Source organism: Colobus angolensis, unplaced genomic scaffold (assembly GCF_000951035.1).
Source record: "Colobus angolensis palliatus isolate OR3802 unplaced genomic scaffold, Cang.pa_1.0 Scaffold258, whole genome shotgun sequence".
NCBI classification, from domain to species: domain Eukaryota; kingdom Metazoa; phylum Chordata; class Mammalia; order Primates; family Cercopithecidae; genus Colobus; species Colobus angolensis.
The window spans coordinates 4,507,677-4,529,709 of record NW_012115799.1 but is presented as its reverse complement, the minus strand read 5'-3'; the positions used below and the strand labels follow the sequence as shown (position 1 = coordinate 4,529,709).

The 22,033-nt window shown below is 38.6% G+C and overlaps 1 protein-coding gene across 1 annotated transcript in view; it reads left to right on the top strand.

The window, feature by feature from the left end:
- FAM179B (family with sequence similarity 179, member B) overlaps positions 1–22,033 on the top strand; it is a 116,177-nt gene that overhangs the window by 68,493 nt on the left and 25,651 nt on the right. Inside the window, exons 10-15 of the mRNA XM_011947077.1 lie at positions 452–627; positions 1,319–1,472; positions 5,683–5,836; positions 13,228–13,333; positions 14,167–14,402; positions 21,824–21,950. Of these exons, the coding sequence (XP_011802467.1) occupies positions 452–627; positions 1,319–1,472; positions 5,683–5,836; positions 13,228–13,333; positions 14,167–14,402; positions 21,824–21,950 (953 nt within the window). The remainder of the gene's footprint in view (positions 1–451; positions 628–1,318; positions 1,473–5,682; positions 5,837–13,227; positions 13,334–14,166; positions 14,403–21,823; positions 21,951–22,033) is intronic.

Genomic DNA, 22,033 nt, shown 5'->3' with positions numbered 1-22,033 from the left:
AAAAAAAATTAGGCAGGCCTGGTACTGTGCGTCTGTAGTCCTAGCTACTCGGGAGGCTGAGGTGGGAGAATTGCTTCAGCTTGGGAGGTGGAGGTTGCAGTGAGCTGAGATTGTGCTATTGCATTCCAGCCTGGGTGACAGAGAGAGACTATCTCGAAACAAACAAACAAACAAACAAACAAAAAACAAAAACAGCGCACAGCAACCTTTTCTTTCTGTGTGCTTACCACTTGTAATATGCAGCTCTCACTTATTATCATGAACTGCCTTCTGGCACCTCTTATATTGCCCTGTTAGGCTATTTGTTTTTGTATTTTATAATTATTTAGCATGTTTTTCTTATTAATTGTGTTGTTTGATTCTTGAAGGCAAGAACCTTACCTTAAACTGTGTTATCTAGAGTACCATCACATAATTAGTTAATGACTATTTGGTGGTTGGTTGATTTCAGGTGTATTTGGAAGTTTAAGTTCTGCACCAGCAACCTGCAGCCAATCAGTGATATCTTCTGTGGAAAATGAGGATACATTTTCAATTAAACAAAGTATTGAACCACCATCAGGGATTTATGGAAGATCAGTCCAGCAAAATATTTCATCATATCTTGATGTTGAGAATGAAAAAGATGTAAGGTTATTTGCTAATTATTAGAATAAATTTAAGCTTACAGTATGTCATTGTTTTGTGTATATCAGATGTGGGGTGGTGAAAGTATTTCGATTAAAATTTAAAAAACCTTAGTACAGTTGAAATTTTGAGCCTTGGCAATGTGGCAAAACACTGTCTCTAGGAAAAATACAAAAATTAGCCAGAAAAAATACAAAAATTAGTCAAAGTAGAGAGCCTATTTTCTCTAGAAAAAATACAAAAATGTAGCCACAGCCATGCGTGCCTGTGGGCCCAGCTACTTGGGAGGCTAAGGTAGGAGGATCACTGGAGCTCAGACGGTCAAGGTTGCAGTGAGTCATGATTGCGCCACTGTACTCCAGCCTGGGCAACACAGTGAAACTGTCTCAAGGAAAAAAAAAAAGAAATTTTGATCTTTAATCATTTAAATAATAGATTATTCACCCTTCCCACTTAATAAAGGCATTCTCATTCTGGGGATAAAGTATGTAATATACTTTTTATTCTCTGTGTACTTTATATTTTACGTGTACTATATATGTATATATATGTATGTATATATTCCATTTTCTAGGATACACTTAAGTAGTGACAGACTAGTATCCTCAGAGACAAATTAGTTATCTGAGACAAAGATATTTTAAATATCAAACTCCCTGAATATTTTCAGATTTTCAACTTTTTCATGCAGGCTAAAGTTTCTATTTCAAAATCTACTTATAACAAGATGAGACAAAAGAGAAAAGAAGAGAAAGAACTGTTTCACAATAAAGATTGTGAAAAGAAGGAAAAAAATTCCTGGGAACGAATGAAACATACAGGAACTGAGAAAATGGCATCTGAAGGTAAGTGGAATTTAAGTTTTGGTATTTTTTTTTTTTCTAGTAATAGTCTAAAGCTGATGAAATGAGGTTTCACTGGGGGTAATATATGTCTAAGAATGAAATATCTTATGTAACACTGAAATTTGCAAGACCCACAGTTTCTGTTTTAATTATATATAACTATTAAAATAATATGCTTTCTCATCAACAGAAAAATGATTGTGTTTCTCCCTTCTAGATTTAGATATTTTTGGAGATGAGATGGGGCTATCAAAAAATAAGAGTTCTCTTTAAGAAAACATTGCCTTCAGCCCTCCATTGAAAGGGTCCTGTTTAAAATGATCACCATCTTTAGCGTTTTCAGATTCAGATAGGTCACTTATTTAGATATAAAGAATAAAGTCACAAATGCTTGTTAAGCTGAAGAGACCACATGTGGTCCAGTGCATTTGTGCCAGAAAGAGTACTGAACTAGGAGCCAATAGACAGACCTGGCTTCTTCAGTTTCAGTTGTGCCTTTAATTAACTTTGTGACCTGGAAGCTGGCCTCAGTTTTCTGCCCCTGTGAATATCTTAATTATCTCAAAGGTCCAGATTATCTCAAGGATCTCTTCTATACTCCCTGGAAATATTCCTGTTTTGCTGAGGAGTGGTATCCCATTTTATAGCAGATAACTGAGATGGTGAAACTGGTTTATACTACATCATGATCCAAAAAGGTCATTGCATTTGTCATTTATTCAGTCTGTCCTTGAGTACCTACAATGTTTTGTGTTCGGTCAGGAGTATGCTCTATGTTTCCTGGTGTTGTTTTTTAAAATACTGAATACATGTTAGGTATAGTAGCAACGAGGAAAAATCAGACGTCGAAATAAAAAATCATGTGAACTATAATACACATTAACTATCATTGTTTAATTACTGTTTTGTTTAATATTATTAAGAAATAAACTGTGAAATGTAATAAACACTCTTAAATTTATGTTGCATCTGAAGTCTAGATAGCAACAAAATGCTCAAGAAGGTTACCAAAAATACTCTAAATTTAATAGACAGTATACTTCTCTTGAAGGTAAAAATAAAAAAAAGATTTAACCTAAATTAATATCTGAGGATTTTCCTAGCTTTTATTTCCATTATAATATAACAAGTGGAGAAAACTGTATTTTCAAAGCTATTAATTGTTGAGAGTATGCCTGATGAGAGGTGTTAGCCTGTAACATTGTGGCTAAAGATGTCCCTAAAACCCATTAAATGTAGGTGTTTGTGAAACTTAAGCCTCTTAGCATTCTCACATAATTCACTATTTGTTATTGTCATAAAATTCAGGGAGAGAAAAACCCATGAAACTTCCTACCTAACTTAGCCACTGTGAAGAGTAGAAATAGAAGTACAAATATTACAAATAGTAATAAATCATAAATTTGGGGGTATTCATTCTTGATGGATCAACTAATTTTGTGATTTTTGCCTATAATGTAGGCTTTGAAGATTGGGTTTCTGAGAAGTATAAGGAGAGTACCACTTTGAAGTCACCCTTATATTTGAAAATAAGAATATGCTTACATAATTATTATGTTGATCAGCTCAAAGTATAGCTGTTTAGCTCTATTTATGGTTATGAACATATTAGCAGAAATAATTTTTAATAGCTAAATTCTAATTGGATGTGTCTCCAGTTAAGAAACTTTCTATCAGTTCACTGCTTCTCAAAGTGTGTTTCACAGACTGTGTGAACTATTTGTTACTCATCTATGATAACATACATACAGACAATATTTAGCTTCTAGAAACTATTTTAACAATTTGACAGTGCCACAACACTTTTATTGTACTTTATAAAAGAATCAATCTACAACACAGTGAAAGTTTTTGTTTTGTTTTGTTTTGCTTTTTTTGAGATGGAGTCTTTTCTGTCGCCCAGGCTGGAGTGCAGCAGTGCAGTTTTGGCTCACTGCAACCTCTACCTCTTGGGTTCAAGCGATTCTTCTGCCTCAGCCTCCCGAGTAGCTGGGACTACAGGTGTGCACCACCATGCCAGGCTAATTTTTGTATTTTTAGTAGAAACGGGGTTTCACTATGTTGGACAGGCTAGTCTCGAACTCCTGACCTCGTTATCCGCTCGCCTCAGCCTCCCAAAGTGCTGGGATTACATGTGTGAGCCACTGCACCCTGCTAACAATGGAAGTTTTTTTTAAAAAAAAACTTCATTTGAGCGTCACTACTTTCAATTGATATTCTATACACCTCCTTTTTCAAGATAACATTCTTCAGGTGAAAACAAAATAAAGATAGGTGATAGTACTTCATATTGTTATAATCTTAAGGTTGAAAATTTGGTGTTTATCTGCATCTCTTTCTAATGAGTTATTGTTTCATGAGAGTGGGAATGGATTAGATATATTAAGGGAATTCTTAAAACTTCCACGTTGGTTTCTTCATCTGTAATGTCTGAATAATAATTATTACATAGGGTTGTTGAGTGAATCAAATTAGATAGTATAAATGAAGGACATAGCACAATACCAGGGAAGATAATAAATGATAATAGTGCTTTTTTTTGTTTGCTGTTCTTTCAGGATTGGGATATTCCAAAACTGGAGGATTTTATTTATACATGTTAGTCTTAGATATGAAACCTAAAGAGGGTCCATCTGAACCATCAAAAAAAAAGTGAAAGGGGTCTATTATATATAATTGGGATATCATCTTCCTCACATAACAAAAACTGGTACTGACTCATCGCTATAGTAATTTAAGGCATCATATTTTACCTTTTTACTTTTCTTTGTTAGATAGGTGATAAATTTTTTGAAAGCAGAGATTCTGTCTTATACCTCTTTATAGAAGATCACAGGTAATGGTGGCCGTAGATCTAAGTCCTGCCTCTCCCACTCATTAGCAATGGAACCTTAAGTAAATTTCTTAGTCTCTGTAAAACGCAGTTATTTTCTCAGCTGCAAATAAAGATAGTTAGAATGCCTGCCTCAACTTTGTTGAGATAATTAAATGCAGTAAAGTTTGCAAAGCATTTATCCCAAGGTCTGGTGCATAGTATTTAATAAATGTCAGCTAATATCATTAACACCTTGTTGCCTTTGGATTTTGAATGACCAACTCTGAATATGTAATTAGTATGCAACATCAAGTGAAATTTCTTATATTTGTGATTTCAAGTAACGTTTTGTCACAGATAGCATGGTCAATAAATAATTTTTGATGATAGTTATTTTCTAGTGACTAATATTTCCTTTCTAAAAGTATCTCTTAATATGGAAAAAGAGCCAGTAAATCTTTACCTACTTATAAAAGCCCATTCTATTTGACCCTTTTCTTTTTAATATCTCCACTGCATGTGTCTCGCATTATACAGTGCTCTAAGGATATTATCCTGAGCACTCAAAGAGGATGATTTATTTTCTCAACTTACAGTACAGTGCCTTACATCTGCAAAATGCTTGGTCAGTGTCTTATTATAGAAGAAACATCATTCTTATTACTACACATGGTCTTAGAATTTGTAATAGGCCACTAATTCTATATCAATAGAGAAAATCAACTAGAATTCTACATACAGATGCCATGAACCTTCATCTTCACTTCTCAGTTATGAAACAGGTATATATCCACATTTTTACAAAATGGGATCATACTGCTTCTTTGACGTTTAGCTGTTAAAGCCAGGCTTTGTTATGACTCATGACTGAAAAACTACTTATATTTTATATTTGTTAATAATTTTGCATATAAAAAGTAAAGTTTTCAATAGTTTTGGTTTCTGGGTACTGTAATTTTCCTCAAGACTAACTAATAGTACTAAGTTTTCATAATAAATGTCCATCACAACTGTAGTCAGAATAATGTTTGTATACTTTGTGTGAAGGTCTTCTTGGCCGGGCATGGTGGCTCACGCCTGTAATCCCAGCACTTTGGGAGGCTGAGGCGGATGGATTGCTTGAGATCAGGAGTTCAAGATCAGCTTGACCAACATGGTGAAACCCTGTCTCTACTAAAAATACAAAAATTAGCCGGGCATGGTGGTGTGTGCCTGTAGTCCCAGCTACTTGGGAGGCTGAGGCAGGAGAATTGCTTGAACCAGGTGGCAGAGGTTGCAGTGAGCTGAGATTGCACTACTGCACCCTAGCCTGGGCAGCAGAGCGATACTCCTTCTCAAAAAGATAAACATTTGTAAAAAAAAGTTTCTCTCATAGTTTAATATATTTTGTTTTAGGTGAAACATCTACTGGAGTCATTTCACAGTATAAAGAAAGGATGCCTTCTGTCACTCATAGTCCAGAAATAATGGATCTATCAGAACTACGACCATTCTCTAAACCAGAAATAGCACTGACAGAAGCCCTGAGGCTTTTGGCTGATGAGGATTGGTAAGTTCACCATCCTTAACTTAAAACTAAGCAGCGTTCTAAAGCTTTCTGTAAATATTTAATTAAAAATCTTGAAACACATTTTCTATTAAAATAACCTTAGAAACGATTATTTAGTTCTTAGGCATCAGAGTCTTTTCAGCTTATTAATGTAGCTGAACTCTGGTCCTGATAGTACTTTATTACCAGTTGTGTTATAACTTACATGCCATAAGAATATAATTTAGCTTTATTATGGATTATGTAAACCCTTTGGTAACGGGATACAAATTTCACCGTTTCTCAAAGTATTTCTCTGTGAAATATAATTTTTAATTGTCCTGGAAATACTTACCTGCTCTTATTGCAGTGATAGCAGCCACCCAACCAGCCCAGCCAATAACTCAAGGGAGACAAAAGACAGTGGCAATATGCATCCCACGTGTTTCAGCAGGAACGTCCACTTACTGCCTTTGTCTCATTTCCTCCCTTGTTCCTTCAGTATCTCTCATTGTCCCCATCTTATACCTCTTCATCAGTTTTGCCTCTGTTCTAGAGCATATTCATCAACTTTCAAATGTGCCATAATATCTCCTATTTTTTAAAAACCTCCAGGCTGGGCACAGTGGCTTATGCCTGTAATCCCAGCACTTTGGGAGGCCGAGGTAGGCGGATCATGAGGTCAAGAGTTCAAGACCAGCCTGGCCAACATAGTGAAACCCCATCTCTACTAAAAATACAAAAAAATTAGCCAGGCATGGTGGCGGTGCCTATAGTCCCACCTACTTGGGAGGCTGAGGCAGGAGAATTGCTTGAACCCGGGAGGTGGAGGTTGCAGTGAGCCGAAAGTGGGCAGCTGCACTCCGGCCTGGGCAACACAGTGAAACTCTGTCTCAAAAAAAAAAAAAAAAAAATAGAAGTTCTGCAGAATTTAATCCACTGGCATTCTCTTTGTTATTAATTTTGTAGCTCAAGGGCAGTCTTTTTCTGGCGATCTTTTTCTGTAAAGATCCAGGTAATAGGTATTTTAGACTTTGTAGGGCAGATGCCTTTGTTGCCGATAGTATCTAAACAAATGGGCATAGCTGTGTTTCTATAAAACTTTGCTTATAAAACATATGAAAACTTTACTCATTAAAAAAATCTGATGGAGCCAGATTTGGCCCATGAGCCATAGTTTGCCAGTCCCTTCTTAAATTATTTCATTCAGTCTCACAGCTTTAAATTCCATCTAAACTCTGATATTTCATATTTCATAAATGTGTATCTGTATCCCTGGTATCATTTTGAGCTCTAGACTCAAAAAGAAGTAATCCAACAGCCAACTTGGCCCTTTCACTTAGATACCAGTAGACATCTTAAATTTAACATATCCAGAAAAGAAATCCTGAACCTCTTCCTGCCAACATGGATTAACAGGACTGTATTTGCCCTCATACATGAAAGATCTAATACAATTATACAAAATACATGAAACAATAGTTTTTAAGGGCTGGGCACAGTGGCTCATGCCTGTAATCTCAGCACTTTGGGAGGCCAAATCACTTGAGGTCAGGAGTTCAAGCACAGCCTGGCCAACCCTGTCTCTACTGAAAAACGAAAAAAATCAGCTGGGATATGGTGGCGCACGTCTGTAGTACCAGCCACTTGGGAGGCTGAGACACAAGAATCGCTTGAAGCTGGGAGGCAGAGGTTGCAGTGAGCCGAGATCGTGTCACTGCACTCCAGTCCGGATGACAGAGTGAGACTCCATCTCAAAAGCAAAGAAACAGCAACAACAAAAAACAATAGTTTTCAAGATACTCTTCACCAGGCTATGGAAAGATCTTTGAGAGACAGGAAACAAACCAAGTGAGCCCTACAATTACCCAGCTTGCTTTCTGGAAAGAGTTTCCAGATTGCAGCTAAAGGAGGGAAAAACAGGCAGATAGCAGCAGAGATGGACATGGTGCTGAGAGTTTGAGGAGGCCATGGTGACTAGACTTTGCAGGACAGAGTGCCAGATAGAGCTCCACAGAGAGCTCCAGAGATCGTAAGAGGATTTTATTCAAATGTTAGCAGACAATGGGTCGGTGCCTGCATGTAAATATATTTTCTGAGGCCAGAACAAGAACCACTCAAAAAAGTTACAAGGAACAATGTCAGGAGCATATACAATATTAATAATACTTCCTGTTCCCACCAGCAGAGAGGAAAAGTTCATAATTCACAGGGCATTGGGTAGAATACTCAGAGAGTTTTGCTCCATAGTATAGTAAAATAAACCATAGACTGAATGTTTGGTTCCCACCTAATGAAGTTTAAAAGCAAGGCCTAAGAGTATCAAACATTTGATCCTTATTTGGAATACGTTTTCAAATAACTATATCCCAGAACAAAGCTGAAGAATAATTATAGGAATACAAAAATAGCTAAAGTAAAATTTATAATGTTTGGCATCCAATAAGAAATTACCAGGCATGCAGAGAAGCAGGAAAATATAACCAATAGTGAGAAGAAAAAAAGCCAACAAGTGCAACCAATGCAAAAATGACACAGATGATAGAATTAGTAGACAAAGACATTGTAACTGTAACAATTGCATGCGTTAGCGAGGTTAGAGGAAAGGTTGAGCAAGTAAAGAGATATAATATATATAAGAAAACCAAAACTCATGTCTACAGATGAAAGCTATAATGTCTGAGATGAGAAATACACTGGATGAGATTAATAGGTTAGATATTCCAGAAGAAAAGATTAGTGAAGTTGAAGACGTAACCATTGAAACTATTCAAAATGAAACAATGTAGGCTGGCCAATATGGCAAAATCCTGTCTCTACCAAAAATATAGAAATTAGCCAGTTGTGGTGATGCACACCTGTAGTCCCAGCTACTGGGGTGACTGGGGCAGGAGAATCGCTTAAACCTGGGAGGCGGAGGTTGCAGTGAACTGAGATTGTACCACTGCACCCCAACCTGGGCAACAGGGTGAGAGTCTGTCTCAAGGGAAAAAAAAAAAAAAATTCAAAATGAAAGTGAGAGAAACAAGACTGAAAAAAAAGTCCAGAAAATCTGTCAGCTGTGGGACAACTTCAAGTTATGTGTAATTGGAGCTACCAGACAGAGAAGGAGACAGAAAAGAAAAGAATATTTGCAGAAAAAAAATGGACACAATTTGTTCAAATTTGATGAAAACTGTAAACTCAGAGATCTAAGAAGTTCAATGAACACCAAACACAAGAAACATGAAAAGAAATATTTCAAAGGAGATATAATCAAAAGGCCTAAAATTAGGGATGGAGAAAATCTTAAAAATAGCTAGGGGCAAGACATTACATATAGAACAAAGATCAGACTACTCATCAAATACACTGCAAACCAAAAAACAGTTCAGTGAGATATTTAGAGTACTGAAAGGAAAAACAAACTGTCAATCTAGAATTCTATATCCAATGAAAATATCTTTCAAAAATAAAAGTAGTGGACCGGGCATGGTGTCTCACACTTGTAATCCCTGCACTTTATGAGGCTGAGCCAGGAGGATTACTTGAGCCCAAAAGTTCAAGACCAGCCTTTGCAGTATAGCAAGACCTCATCTCTAGAAAAAAAAAAAAAATTAAAAATCTGGATGCAGTGATGTGTTTCTGTAGTCCTGGCTACTCAGGAGGCTGAGGCAGAAGGATCACGTGAATCCAGGGGTTCGAGACTGCAGTGAGCTGTGATTGTGCCACTACAGGCCAGCCTGGGCAACAGAGCGAGACCTTGTCTCTTAAAAAAAAAAAAGTTTTAAAAGAAGCAAAATGTCTGACATTTTGATACAAAGGCCCAAAGGGAAGACCTGGGAGTATTGCTTTACCATTCTTACATATGAAATGATATATATCACTTCAAGGTAGACCAATAAGTAACCAGTAAAATAACACAGAAGTTTTGTTGGTAAGGCAATTTGGAAAGTGCGCAAATATTTAGAAACTAAGTAACACACTTACATGTGTAACCTGTGGATCTAAGAAGAAATCAAAAGGAAAATTACAAATTATTTTGAATTTGATGAAATAAAGAATGAAACATCAAAATTTGTGGGATGTAGCCAAATTAAAGAGGAATATGTCACACCATAACACCTATATTAGAAAAGAAGAAAAGTTCTATATAAAGGAAATCAGCTTTCACTTAAGAAACTAGAAACAGAAGAGCACATGAAGCCCAAAGTAAGCAAAGAAAGGAAATAATAAAGATCTGTGTGGAAATCATTGCAATGGAAAACAATAGAGAAAATCAGTGAAAGCAAAAGCAGGTTCTTGGAGAAGATCAATAAAATGGATAAGCCTCTTGTCAGATTGACCAAGAAAAAGAAGAGAAAAATTGCTAACATCAAGAATGAAAGAAGAAACATCACTACTGATCATACAGCTGTTAAACAGATAATATAGAAATATGATAAACAGCATGATGCCCCAAAATTCAACAACTTAGGCGAAATGGACAAATTATTTGAAAGACACAAATTACCAAAACTCATTCATAAAGAGTTAGATAACTTGTGACCGGGCACGGTGGCTCACGCCTGTAATTCCAGCACTTTGGGAGGCCAAGGCAGGTGGATCACTTGAGGCCAGGAGTTCAACACCAGCCCGGCTAACATGGTGAAACCTCATCTCTACTAAAAATACAAAAATTAGCCACGTATGGCGGTGCATGCCTGTAATCCCAGCTATTCAGGAGGCTGAGGCATAAGAATCGCTTGGACCTAGGAGGAGAAGGTTGCAGTGAGCTGAGATTGTGCCACTGCACTCCAGCCTGGGCAACAGAGCGAGACTCTGTCTCAAAAAAATATATAATAATAACTTGTATAACCCAGTATCTATTAATGAAACTGAATTTATGTTTAAATTTTCCTGCAAAGAGGCCAGGAGTGGTGGCTCATGCCTGTAATCCTAGCACTTTGGGAGGCTGAGGCAGGCAGATCACTTGAGGTCAGGAGTTCAAACCTGGGCAACATGTGAAACCTAGTCTCTACTAAAAATACAAAAATTGGCCGGCCATGGTGGTGCACGCCTGTAATCCCAGGTACTCTGGAGGCTGAGGCAGGAGAATCGCTTGAACCCAGGAGGCGGTGGTTGCAGTGAGCCAAGATTGTGCCACTGCACCCCAGCCTGGGTGACATAGCAAGATTCCCTCTGAAAAAAAAAAGTTTCCACAAAGAAACCTTCAGTTTCTGATAGTTTATCCCAAACTTTTTACAAAGATACTAATTCTACATATACTTCTAGAACATTGAATAAGATGAAATTCTCATCTCATTGATTGAGGCCACCATTACTCTGATACCAAAACCAAAGACAGGAAAACTACAGACTGATTCCTAATATAGCATAAGAACATAGAGATAAAATTCTTAACACAGAACTCATTTGTCCTCTTCCTAATCTGAAATATACTTCTCCCTCAGTGTTCACTGTCTTAGTTAACAGCCCTGCCATACACATTTGGTTGTTCATTCCAAGTCAGGATTGACTTCTTTTTTTGTCTGTTTGTTTGAGACAGAGTCTCACTGTGTCACCCAGGCTGAAGTGCGGTGGCATGATCACAACTTACTGCAACATTGATCTGCGGGCTCAGGTGATCCTCCCACGTCAGCCACGCAAGTAGCTGGGAATACAGGTGCACACCATCATGCCTGGCTAATTTTTGTATTCCTTGTAGAGACGGAGTTTCACCCAAGCTGGTCTCGAAATACTGGGCACAAGCAATCTGCCTGCCTCAGCCTCCCAAAGTGTTAGGATTATAGGCGTGAGCCACTGCACCTGGCCTTTCATTTCTTTACATTCCATCAATTCTTATATTTTCAGAACATATCCTGAAACCAATTACCTACTTCAATCTCTGCTGCCATCCCTCTAGTTCATGCCGTAGTTGTCTCCCACATGGCTATCATAGTTTCATCACTGGCTTCCATGCTTGTATTATTACTCCATCTCATATAATAGCTGTTGATACTGTTAAGATATAAACCAGACCATGGGACTTCCTCACAGAGAGCAGTTTGGTAGCTCTCTAGAACACTAGAGAAAAAAATTTAAATCCTTACCAAAAATTGTAACTCTTTATTACCAAGGGACAGATAATGAAGGACCAGCTAACCAGGCCTATTGTTAAATCATAAAAGGGTCTGTTCATCAAGAAGACATATCAGTCCTAACACACACACATACACATACATATATATATATATATAGAGAGAGAGAGAGCACATATGAATGCTTCAGAATACGTGAAGGAAAAAACTAATAGAAATTTAAGGAGAAATACACAAATCTACAATTATATCTATATTATAATTATATAAGGTACACAGTTATAGATTGTATAAGTTAATATAATTATAATCTTTTAAATCTAAAAGATATGTTATGTTTACACTATAATGTAGTCTAATAAGTGCACAGTAGTATTATGCCTTAAAAATATATGCCTTAATTAAAAAACACTTAATTGCTACTACTGATCACCTGAACCCTAAGTGAGTTGTAATCTTTTTGCTAGTGGAGGATCTTACCTTGATGTTGATGGCTGCTGACTGATCAGGGTGGTAGTGGCTGGCTGTGGTAATTTTAGCAATCACAGCAAATATTACTGCTCGTTGACAATGTACTTGGTCACTCATGAGCTCTGCTAGAGATGTACAAGGATATTAATGTTGTTTTCATGCATGCTAACAAAACTTCAATTCTGAAAATTTAGCACCTAAGAATCATACTGATTTTGAAAGTCCTAGATGGCATCTTCTAATAGGAGGCTGTTTCATTTACATTGAATATCTGTTGTTTTGTGTAGCTACTTGTATCTATTACCTTACCTAGATCTTCTGGATAACTTGCTGCAGCTTCTACATTAGCACCTACTGCTTCACATTGCACTTTTATTTTATTTTTTTCTCTTTGAGACGGAGTCTTGCCCTGTCACCCAGGCTGGAGTGCAGTGGTGTGATCTTGGCTCACTGCAACCTCCACCTCCCAGGTTCAAGTGATTCTCCTGCCTCAGCCTCCTGAGTAGCTGGAATTACAGGTGTCCACCACCACGCCCAGCTAATTTTTGTATTTTTAGCAGAGATGGGGTTTCACCATGTTGGCCAGGCTGGTCTCGGACTCCTGACCTCTAGATCCACCCACCTTGGCCTCCCAAAGTGCTGGTATTACAGGTGTGAGCCACCGCGCCCAGCCCACATTACACTTTTGTATTATGGAGATGGCTTCTTTCCCTCAAACTCATGAACCAACCTCTGCTAAACTCAAACTTTTCATCTGAGCCTTTCTCACCTTTCTGAACCTCTTCATTGGCAATATTCCATACACAGAAAAGAAGACATTTGTGATCCTGTTCCAGTTGAGTCCTATCTAACGAATGATCTTGTCATTTCTTTTTCCCATAGGGAGAAGAAAATTGAGGGACTGAATTTTATTAGATGCTTAGCTGCTTTTCATTCTGAGATACTGAACACAAAGTTGCATGAAACAAATTTTTCAGTTGTTCAAGAGGTAAACTTATTTTTCAGATGAGTTAAGGATTATTAGAATAACAAAGGATAAATATGCTGTTTATTTGACCTTTAAAATGTTTAAACAACTCTGTACCATATGATATAAAAGGCTTGTATTTAATTAAACTAGTCCGTGTCTTAATTTGCAACATTAAGAGAAACTTAATAGATGTTGATTCTTAGGACTAAAGATAATATATATTAACATGTGGGGTTTTGTTTGTTTTTGAAATGGAGTCTTGTTCTGTCACCCAGGCTGGAGTGCAGTGGTGCGATCTTAGGTCACTGTAACCTTCTCCTCCTAGGTTCAAGAGATTCTCCTGCCTCAGTCTCCCAAGTAGCTGGGATTACAGGCACATGCCACCACGCCTGGATAAATTTTGTATTTTGCATAGAGATGTGGTTTGACCATGTTAGCCAGGCTGGTCTTGATCTCCTGACCTGGTGATCCACCCACCTTGGCCTCCCAAAGTGCTGGGATTACAGGTGTAAGCCACCATGCCTGGCTTAAGATATGTTACTTGAAGCCAGGAGTTCAAGACCAGCTTGCTCAACATGGCAAAACCCCATTTGGACTAAAAATACAAAAATTAGCTGGGCATGGTGGTGTGCACCTGTAATCCCAGCTACTCAGGTGGCTGAGGCATGAAAATTGCTTGGACCTGAGAGGCAGAAGTTGCAGTGAGCTGAAATCAAGCTACTGCACTCCAGCCTAGTCGACAGAGCGAGACTCTAACTCAAAAAAAAAAATTGTAAAATTTCTTTCCAAGTTATTATTAGTGATTTTCTTGCAGAATATCAGCAAAATGTACATTTTGAAATTTTTTTTAGGTGAAAAATTTACGTTCTGGAGTTTCTCGTGCTGCTGTAGTCTGTTTAAGTGATCTTTTCACTTATTTGAAAAAGAACATGGATCAAGAGCTAGATACCACAGTAAAAGTTTTGTTGCAGAAGGCTGGTGAATCAAATACATTTATAAGAGAAGATGTTGACAAAGCATTGAGAGCTATGGTTAATAATGTAACTCCTGCACGTGCAGTTGTTTCTCTTATCAATGGTGGACAAAGGTAATGTTCAAAATGACCTTGAAATGTCTTTAAACTAAAAATGAAATGTTGCAATCAGGAGTGTAGAAAAGAAACAAGCAAATCTTAGTATTATATTGATCAAAAAACATTTATTAAAAAGTTCCTATGAGATAAGCATTATACTACATGCTGAATATGAAAAGAATAATGTTATTATTTTTCTCATAGAATATGTATACTTCTTGTGTCTGGGACCTAGCAAAATGTCTGCCACACAAAATCATCTAGGCAATTTGGCTTTAGGAGCCTTACAGTTATTATTATTTTTTTATTAATTTTTGTTTCAGTAGCTTTTGGGGTACAAGTGGTTTTTTTGTTACATGGGTGAATTGTATAACAGTGAATTCTGAGATTTTTGTGCACCCATCACTTGAGTAGTGTACATTGTACCTAATGTGTAGTTTTTATGCCTCACCCCCTCCTGCTCTCCTTCTTTCTCTAAAGTTCGTTATATATAGTTCATTATATATATCACCCTGTATGCCTTTGCATACTCATAACTTAGCTGCCACTTATAGGTGAGAACATACCGTTTTTGGTGTTTTACGCCTTGTGTTATTTCACTTAGAATAATGGCCTCCAGCTCCTTACAAGTTTCTGCAAAAGACACTATTTAATTCATTTTAATGGCTGGGTAGTATTTCTATATATATATACCATTTTCTTTATCCACTGATTAGTCCGTGGGCACTTATGTTGGTTCTACATCTTTGTAATTTTGAATTTTGTTGCTATAAACATATATGTGCAAGTATCTTTTTCACATAATGACTTCTTTTCGTTTGGGTAGATACCGAGTAGTGGGATTGCTAGATCAAATGGTAGATCTACTTTTAGCTCAATAAAAGTTATTGTAATAATGTTACCCTATTGTTATTCCAATAATGTTATTTACATTCATAGAGCTATAACTAAATGTCTGTTTTGTTTTGCTTTTAACTTTTGAGGAAGGGATAAGTAATGCAAATAATTTGACATTTCAGACTCACAGGATGATTGTTGAGGAGCTGTTAAATCATTTAACTTTAGGATTGATCTTTGGCCTCATGTGGTGGCTCACACCTATAATCCCAGCACTTTGGGAGGCCAAGGTGAGAAGATCCCTTGAGCCCAGAAGTTCGAGACCAGCCTGGGCAACATAGTGAGACCTCGTCTGTACTAAAAATAAAATCAGATTAACTGGGTATGGTGGCACATGCCTGTGGCCTCAGCTACTTGGGAGGCTGAGGCAGGAGGATCACTTGAACCCAGGAGGTCGAAGCTGCAGTAAGCCATGATTGCATCACTGCATTCCAGCCTAAGTGACAGAGCACGACCCTGTCCCAAAAAACAAAAACAAAACAAAACAAACAAACAAACAAAAACATAGATCCATAGATCTTTGGAGAATAGTTTATATAACAGCTCTGTATTAATTGATCATGTCTCCTTGTAGCCATTTACACATTGCTGTAAGAAGGTGTACAGCCCAGCATTTATCAGATGTATTGGAATTTATGGAACCAGAACGTATTTTATCTGCAACAAAGGATATGGCTGAACGTATATTACCAGCTGCTGCTAAGTTTGCTCAAGACAGTTCACAAGAAACCAGGTGAATATCTGCTAATGTTGGCTAAATCTATTATTAATAAGGGCTTAAAAGTAGGAAAGGAAAGAAAGTTTAAAAAAGAATGAACATTTTCTAAATGGAGAAGTGGGGTCCCCAGGGATTGGTGCTGGGGGATGGTCTTATTTAACTGGATTGTAAATATTCTTGAGGGAGTGCACAGTGAATTCTCCAAATTTACAGATGACACTACATACTTCTGGGTAGTGAGATGCCAAGTCACAGGGATGAACTTCATGAAAACGGCACAAGACTGTATGAGTGGGCAGAAAAGTGGCAGAAGAACTTCATTATGGGCAAATGTAAGGTAATGCATTTAGGGGAAAATGATATATTTTCCAAGCAATCAGGTAAAATCAAGGAAATAGGTACACATGAAAAATGCAGGAATAGGGCTGGGCGTGGTGACTCACGCCTGTAATCCCAGCACTTTGGAAGGCCGAGGTGGGCGGATCACGAGGTCAGCAGTTCAAGAACCAGCCTGGCCAACATGGTGAAACCCCGTCTCTGCTGAAAATACAATAAAATTAGCCGGGCGTGGTGGCAGGCACCTGTAATCTCAGCTACTTGGGAGGCTGAGGCAGGAGAATTGCTTGAACCCAGGAGGCGAATGTTGTAGTGAGCTGAGATTGTGCCATTGCACTCCAGCCTGGGCGACAGAGCGAGACTCTGTCTCAAAAAAAAAAAAAAAAAGAAAAAAGAAAAATACAGGATTATGCGTAACAATGTATTATTCCACGAAACGTGAGATATCTGCAGTCTGGAAACTACACGAATTTCTGATGGTTGTACTGGAAAAACAATTTTATGAAGTTTAATAACAGTCAGAGAAAGACAGCACAATAATTAAGATGTGGATGGTATAATGGCTATGATGGTGACAAAAATTTTGGATGCAGTCAGATGCTTATGTTAAATTTCTAGTCCCCATCATTGTCCTTAAGCAAGTTACTTAATTTCTGTTAGTCTCTGTTTCCATGTCTATAAAATTAGGAAGGGTGGACTAGGTGACCAGTACTGTTCCATATAAAATCTGAACTTTTTATAGTAATGATATATGGCCGGGTGTGGTGGCTCACACCTGTAATCCCAGCACTTTGGGAGGCAGAGGTGGCTAGATCACCTGAGGTCAGGAGTTTGAGACCAGCCCATGAACATGGCAAAATGCCGCCTCTACTGAAAATATAAAAATTAGCCAGGCGTGGTGGCACATGCCTGTAATCCCAGCTACCCAGGAGGCTGAGGCAGGAGAATCACATGAACCTGGGAGGCGGAGGTTGCAGTGAGCTGAGATCGTGCCACTGCACTCCAGGCTGAGAAACAGAGCCAGACTCCATCTCAAAAAAAAAGGCCAGTTGTGGTGGCTCACACCTGTAATCCCAGTACTTTTGGGAGGCCAAGGCGGGTGACTCACAAGGTCAAGTGATTGAGACCATTCTGGCCAACATGGTGAAACCCCATCTCTACTAAAAATACAAAAATTAGCTGGGCGTGGCGGCACTTGCCTATAGTCCCAGCTACTCAGGAGGCTGAGGCAGGAGAATCTCTTCAGCCACTGCACTCCAGCCTAGAGACAGAGTGAGACTACATCCCCCCCCAAAAGAATTTATTAATAATAGTAATTTTTTGAAAGAATTTGAGTCATAAAGATTAAAGTGAAGAAGTATATAAAATGTTTAACATTTTAAGACAAAGATGTTCGTTACTTTAGGTATCTGGAGTTAATATTATGGAACTCATTATACCTAAAGATAATACAGAAAGTAAATATACTAGTTTTCCATTGCTGTGTAAAGTTTAACACAAATGTGGGAGCTTAAGATAACCCACATTTTTTGGCTTACAGTTCTTTAGGTTAGAAGTCTGGCATGGCTCTCCTCACTTCACTGCCTATGGTTTCAGAAGGTCAAAATCAAGGTGATAGCAGTGCTGGGCTTTGCCAAATTCAATTCCTTGTGGTTATAAGACTGAGGTCAGCTGGGCATGGTGGCTCACACCTATAATCCCAGCACTTTGGGAGGTGGAGTCGGGTGGAGGAGCTGAGGTCAGGAGTTCGAGACCAGCCTGAACAACATGATGAAACCCCATCTCTGTTAAAAATACAAAAATTAGCTGGGCGTGGTGGTGTGTGCCTATAATCCTAGCTATTCAGGAGGCTGAAGCAGGAGAATTGCTTGAACTCTGGAAGTGGAGGTTGCAGTGAGTTGAGATCACACTATTTTACTCCATCTTGGGTGACAGAGTGAGACAGAGGGTTGACTCAGGCCAGAACATCTGGCCAGTAGGTGGACAGCAAATGGTCAATGGGCAAGGAGCCCAGGACAGAGACAAACTTCTCAAAAAAAAAAAAAAAAAGACTGAGGTCTGCATTTCCTTGCTGGCTGTCAGCGAGGATCCTTGCTCAGCTTCTTAACACTACTCACATTTCTTTGCATGCAGCCCTCCTCTGTTTTTAAGCCAGCAATAACAAGTTGAGCTCCCCTTCATAGGATCTTTTAGACTTCCTCTTTTTCTACCACTCACAGAAAGAAAGCTATCTGCTTTTTTTTTTTTTTTGAGACAGAGTCTTGCTCTGTTGCCCAAGTTGGAGTGCAGTGGCATGATCTTGCCTCACTGCAAGCTCCGCCTTCCAGGTTCAAGCGATTCTCCTGCCTCAACCTCCCGTGTAGCTGGGACTACAGGTACCTGCCACCACACCTGGTTAATTTTTTGTATTTTTGGTAGACATGGGGTTTCACCGTGTTAGCCAGGACGGTCTCGATCTCCTGACCTCATGATCCGCCTGCCTTGGCCTCCCAGAGTGCTGGGATTATAGGTGTGAGCCACTGCACACGGCCAGAAAGCTCTCTGCTTTTAAGGGCTGATTTTATTAGATTAATTCCACCAGATCATGTCATTACTTTAAGGTTAACTGTGTTATGTGATATAACATAATCTTGGGAGTGATATCTTCTTATATTCACAAATTTTAGGGATTGAAGCAGGACCTCTTTGGGGAACCATTTTAAAGTTCTGCATATCACATTAATATTCAAAAAAATTCAAGAGGGTTAGATCATGATAGGCTAGTCAGGAACAAAAGATGTTCTTTTCTCCCTCTCTATCACCTTGTTAAAAAAAAAAAAAAAGATTTCTTAATGTCCATCTTGTGTGCTTCTTTACTTAACGTTTCCTTAATGGCATAGTAATTCTTTCTAGCCCATTTTGTCATTTCTTAGATTCTTATTTAAAATTACAAAATGGTTACAATTAATTTCCGAGTTTTGTATTTCTCACATTTTGTGTCCCTGGTCTCCGCTTACTTGTGTGTTTTAGCATTTCTTATGTCATTGGGTCCGTATAATAGACCTTGGGCCCGTATAATAGACCGTGTAATAGACCACTGGACCCGTATAATAGAGTGCTTAACATTCCAGGCTAAACATTAGAATTGCCCTTGAAAATGTAACTGATTAGGAGCTACTTATTTGGATATAGACCTTATTCTGGTTGTGGAGAAAGGTAATATTGATTCTCTGACATCACTTCTCTTTCTGCAATTTCATTACATTTGAAGGGGTCAGGTTGAGATATGTGATTTTTTTCTTTTTGGAGACAGGGTCTTGCTCTGTAGCCCAGGATGGAGTACAGTGGTATAATCTCGGCTCACTGCTACCTCAGCCTCTTGAGCTCAAGTGATCCTCCCACCTCAGCCTCCCAAGTAGCTGGGACTACAGGCGCGTGCCACCATGCCTGGCTAAGTTTTGTATTTTTTGTAGAGATGGGGTTTTGCTGTATTGCTGAAGCTGGTCTTGAACTCTTGGGCTCAAGCAGTCCACCCACCTTGTCCTCTCAAAGTGCTGGGATTATAGGTGTAAGCCACTGCACCTGGTCAAGACAGGTGGTCTTAAGATCATCCTGTATCCCCCCCCATCCACAAAACCCCACAACAGCCTGCCTTTTTCTTGTTCCTTTATTATTATTATTTTTTTTTCCAAGACTCTGTTACCCAGGCTGGAGTGCAGTGGTGCGATCTCGGTTCACTGCAGCCTCCAGCTCCCAGGTTCAAGCGATTCTCATGCCTCAGCCTCCTGAGTAGCTGGGATTACAGGCATGTGCCACCACGCCTGGCTAATGTTTCTATTTTTAGTAGAGACGGGGTTTCGCCATGTTGGCCAGGCTGGTCTCTAACTCCTGGCCTCAAGTGATCTGCCTACCTTGGCCTCCCAAAGTGCTGGGATTACAGGCATGAGCCATCACACCCAGCCTCTTCTCTGGTTCTTTTTGTGCCATGTATTCCAAGTTGTGAGTAAAAGTGTAACTAATTTATTTTAGGGCCCGGCCTCCTTGAAGATGAATAGTCTGGTACTATTTTGAAGTAGTATAAGATATCTGTGTGCTAAAATATCTCCAGTATGCACTTCCATGATATCTGAATTTCCACCATTAGAATCATTGGGCTTAAAGTATTATGCTAAGATGATTATTTTAAAATTCATATAAATATAAACACCTAGTTTTTGAGATTATTACTTTTATTAACAAATCAGCCACAATTTATCAACGAACCTTGGGTGTATTTTCGGTAGTAAAGAATAGGATTTTGAAGAATCGGAACCCTGGCAAGTTTTGGCTAGGGAAAAACAGAGAGTGAGAAATACAGGACCTAGGGAGGGTTGACTCAGGCCAGAACATCTGGCCAGTAGGTGGACAGCAAATGGTCAGTGGGCAAGGAGCCCAGGACAGAGACAAACTTCACAGTTCTTCCAAACAGCAGCATTGATATGGACCTTGGGGTGCCTGAAAAATAGAATCAGAGTTTTCGTTTCTCCATCTGGCACGTGGCAGAAGATTTGAAGACAGTGACTTTAAAAGGGGATTATGGGAGCATCCCAACAGATGCCTCTTTTTTTTTTTTTTTTTTTTTTTTTTTTTGAGAAGGAGTCTCTCTCTATTGCCCAGGCTGGAGTGCAGTGGCGTGATCTCGGCTCACTGTAACCTCCACCTCCTGGATTCAAATGATTCTCCTGCCTCAGCCTCCTAAATAGCCTCCTAAATCCTCAGCTGGGATTACCTGAGCGCGCCACCAGGTCCGGCTAATTTTTGTATTTTTTTAGTAGAGATGGAGTTTCACCATGTTAGCCAGGCTGATCTCGGACTCCTGACCTTGTGATCCACCCACCTCAGCCTCCCAAAGTGCTGGGATTACAGGCGTGAGCCACTGCGCCTGGTCACAGATGCTTCTTAACTAACAATGAGGTCATATCCCCACAACCCATCATGAATAGGAATTATCATAAGCCAAAAGTATATTTAATACATCTAACCTACCAAGCATCATAACATAGCCAAGCCTTACCTTAAACATGCTGAGAACATTTACATAGTCTACGCTTGGACAGAATCATCTGGCAATACAGTACATTGTAGAGTATGGTGATCACATGGCTGACTGGGAGCTGTGGCTCGCTGCTGCTGCCCAGCATGTCAAGAGAGTGTCATACTGCATATGACTAGCCATGGAAAAAATCAAAATTTGAAGTATGGTTTCCACAGAATCATATCTCTTTCACACTATTAAAAGTTGAAAAATTATAAGTCAAACCATTGTAAGTTGGGGACCATCTGTACCCTCTAGGACATCCTATACAGTTAGGATATCTATATTTTGGTGGTTACTTAAAATAGGGATGGTAATCTTGATGTTTGATAGTTTTTTTTTTTTTTCCTATTGAAAACAATGCATCTAAGGTCAGAAACTGAGCTTGTTAATGTCTAAAAAGTAGTATGCCTATTTTTCAAATACTCATAGGTACTATGGTCGAAAGATGCTGTTCTTCATGATGTGTCATCCTAACTTTGAAAAAATGCTTGAAAAGTATGTTCCGTCTAAAGATTTGCCATATATTAAGGACTCTGTTAGAAACTTACAGAAAAAGGTATGTGGAAAAAGTTTGTTTTATAAACAACTTTATAAACAAAGCTTGCTTGTTTGTTTATTTATTTATTTATTTATTTATTT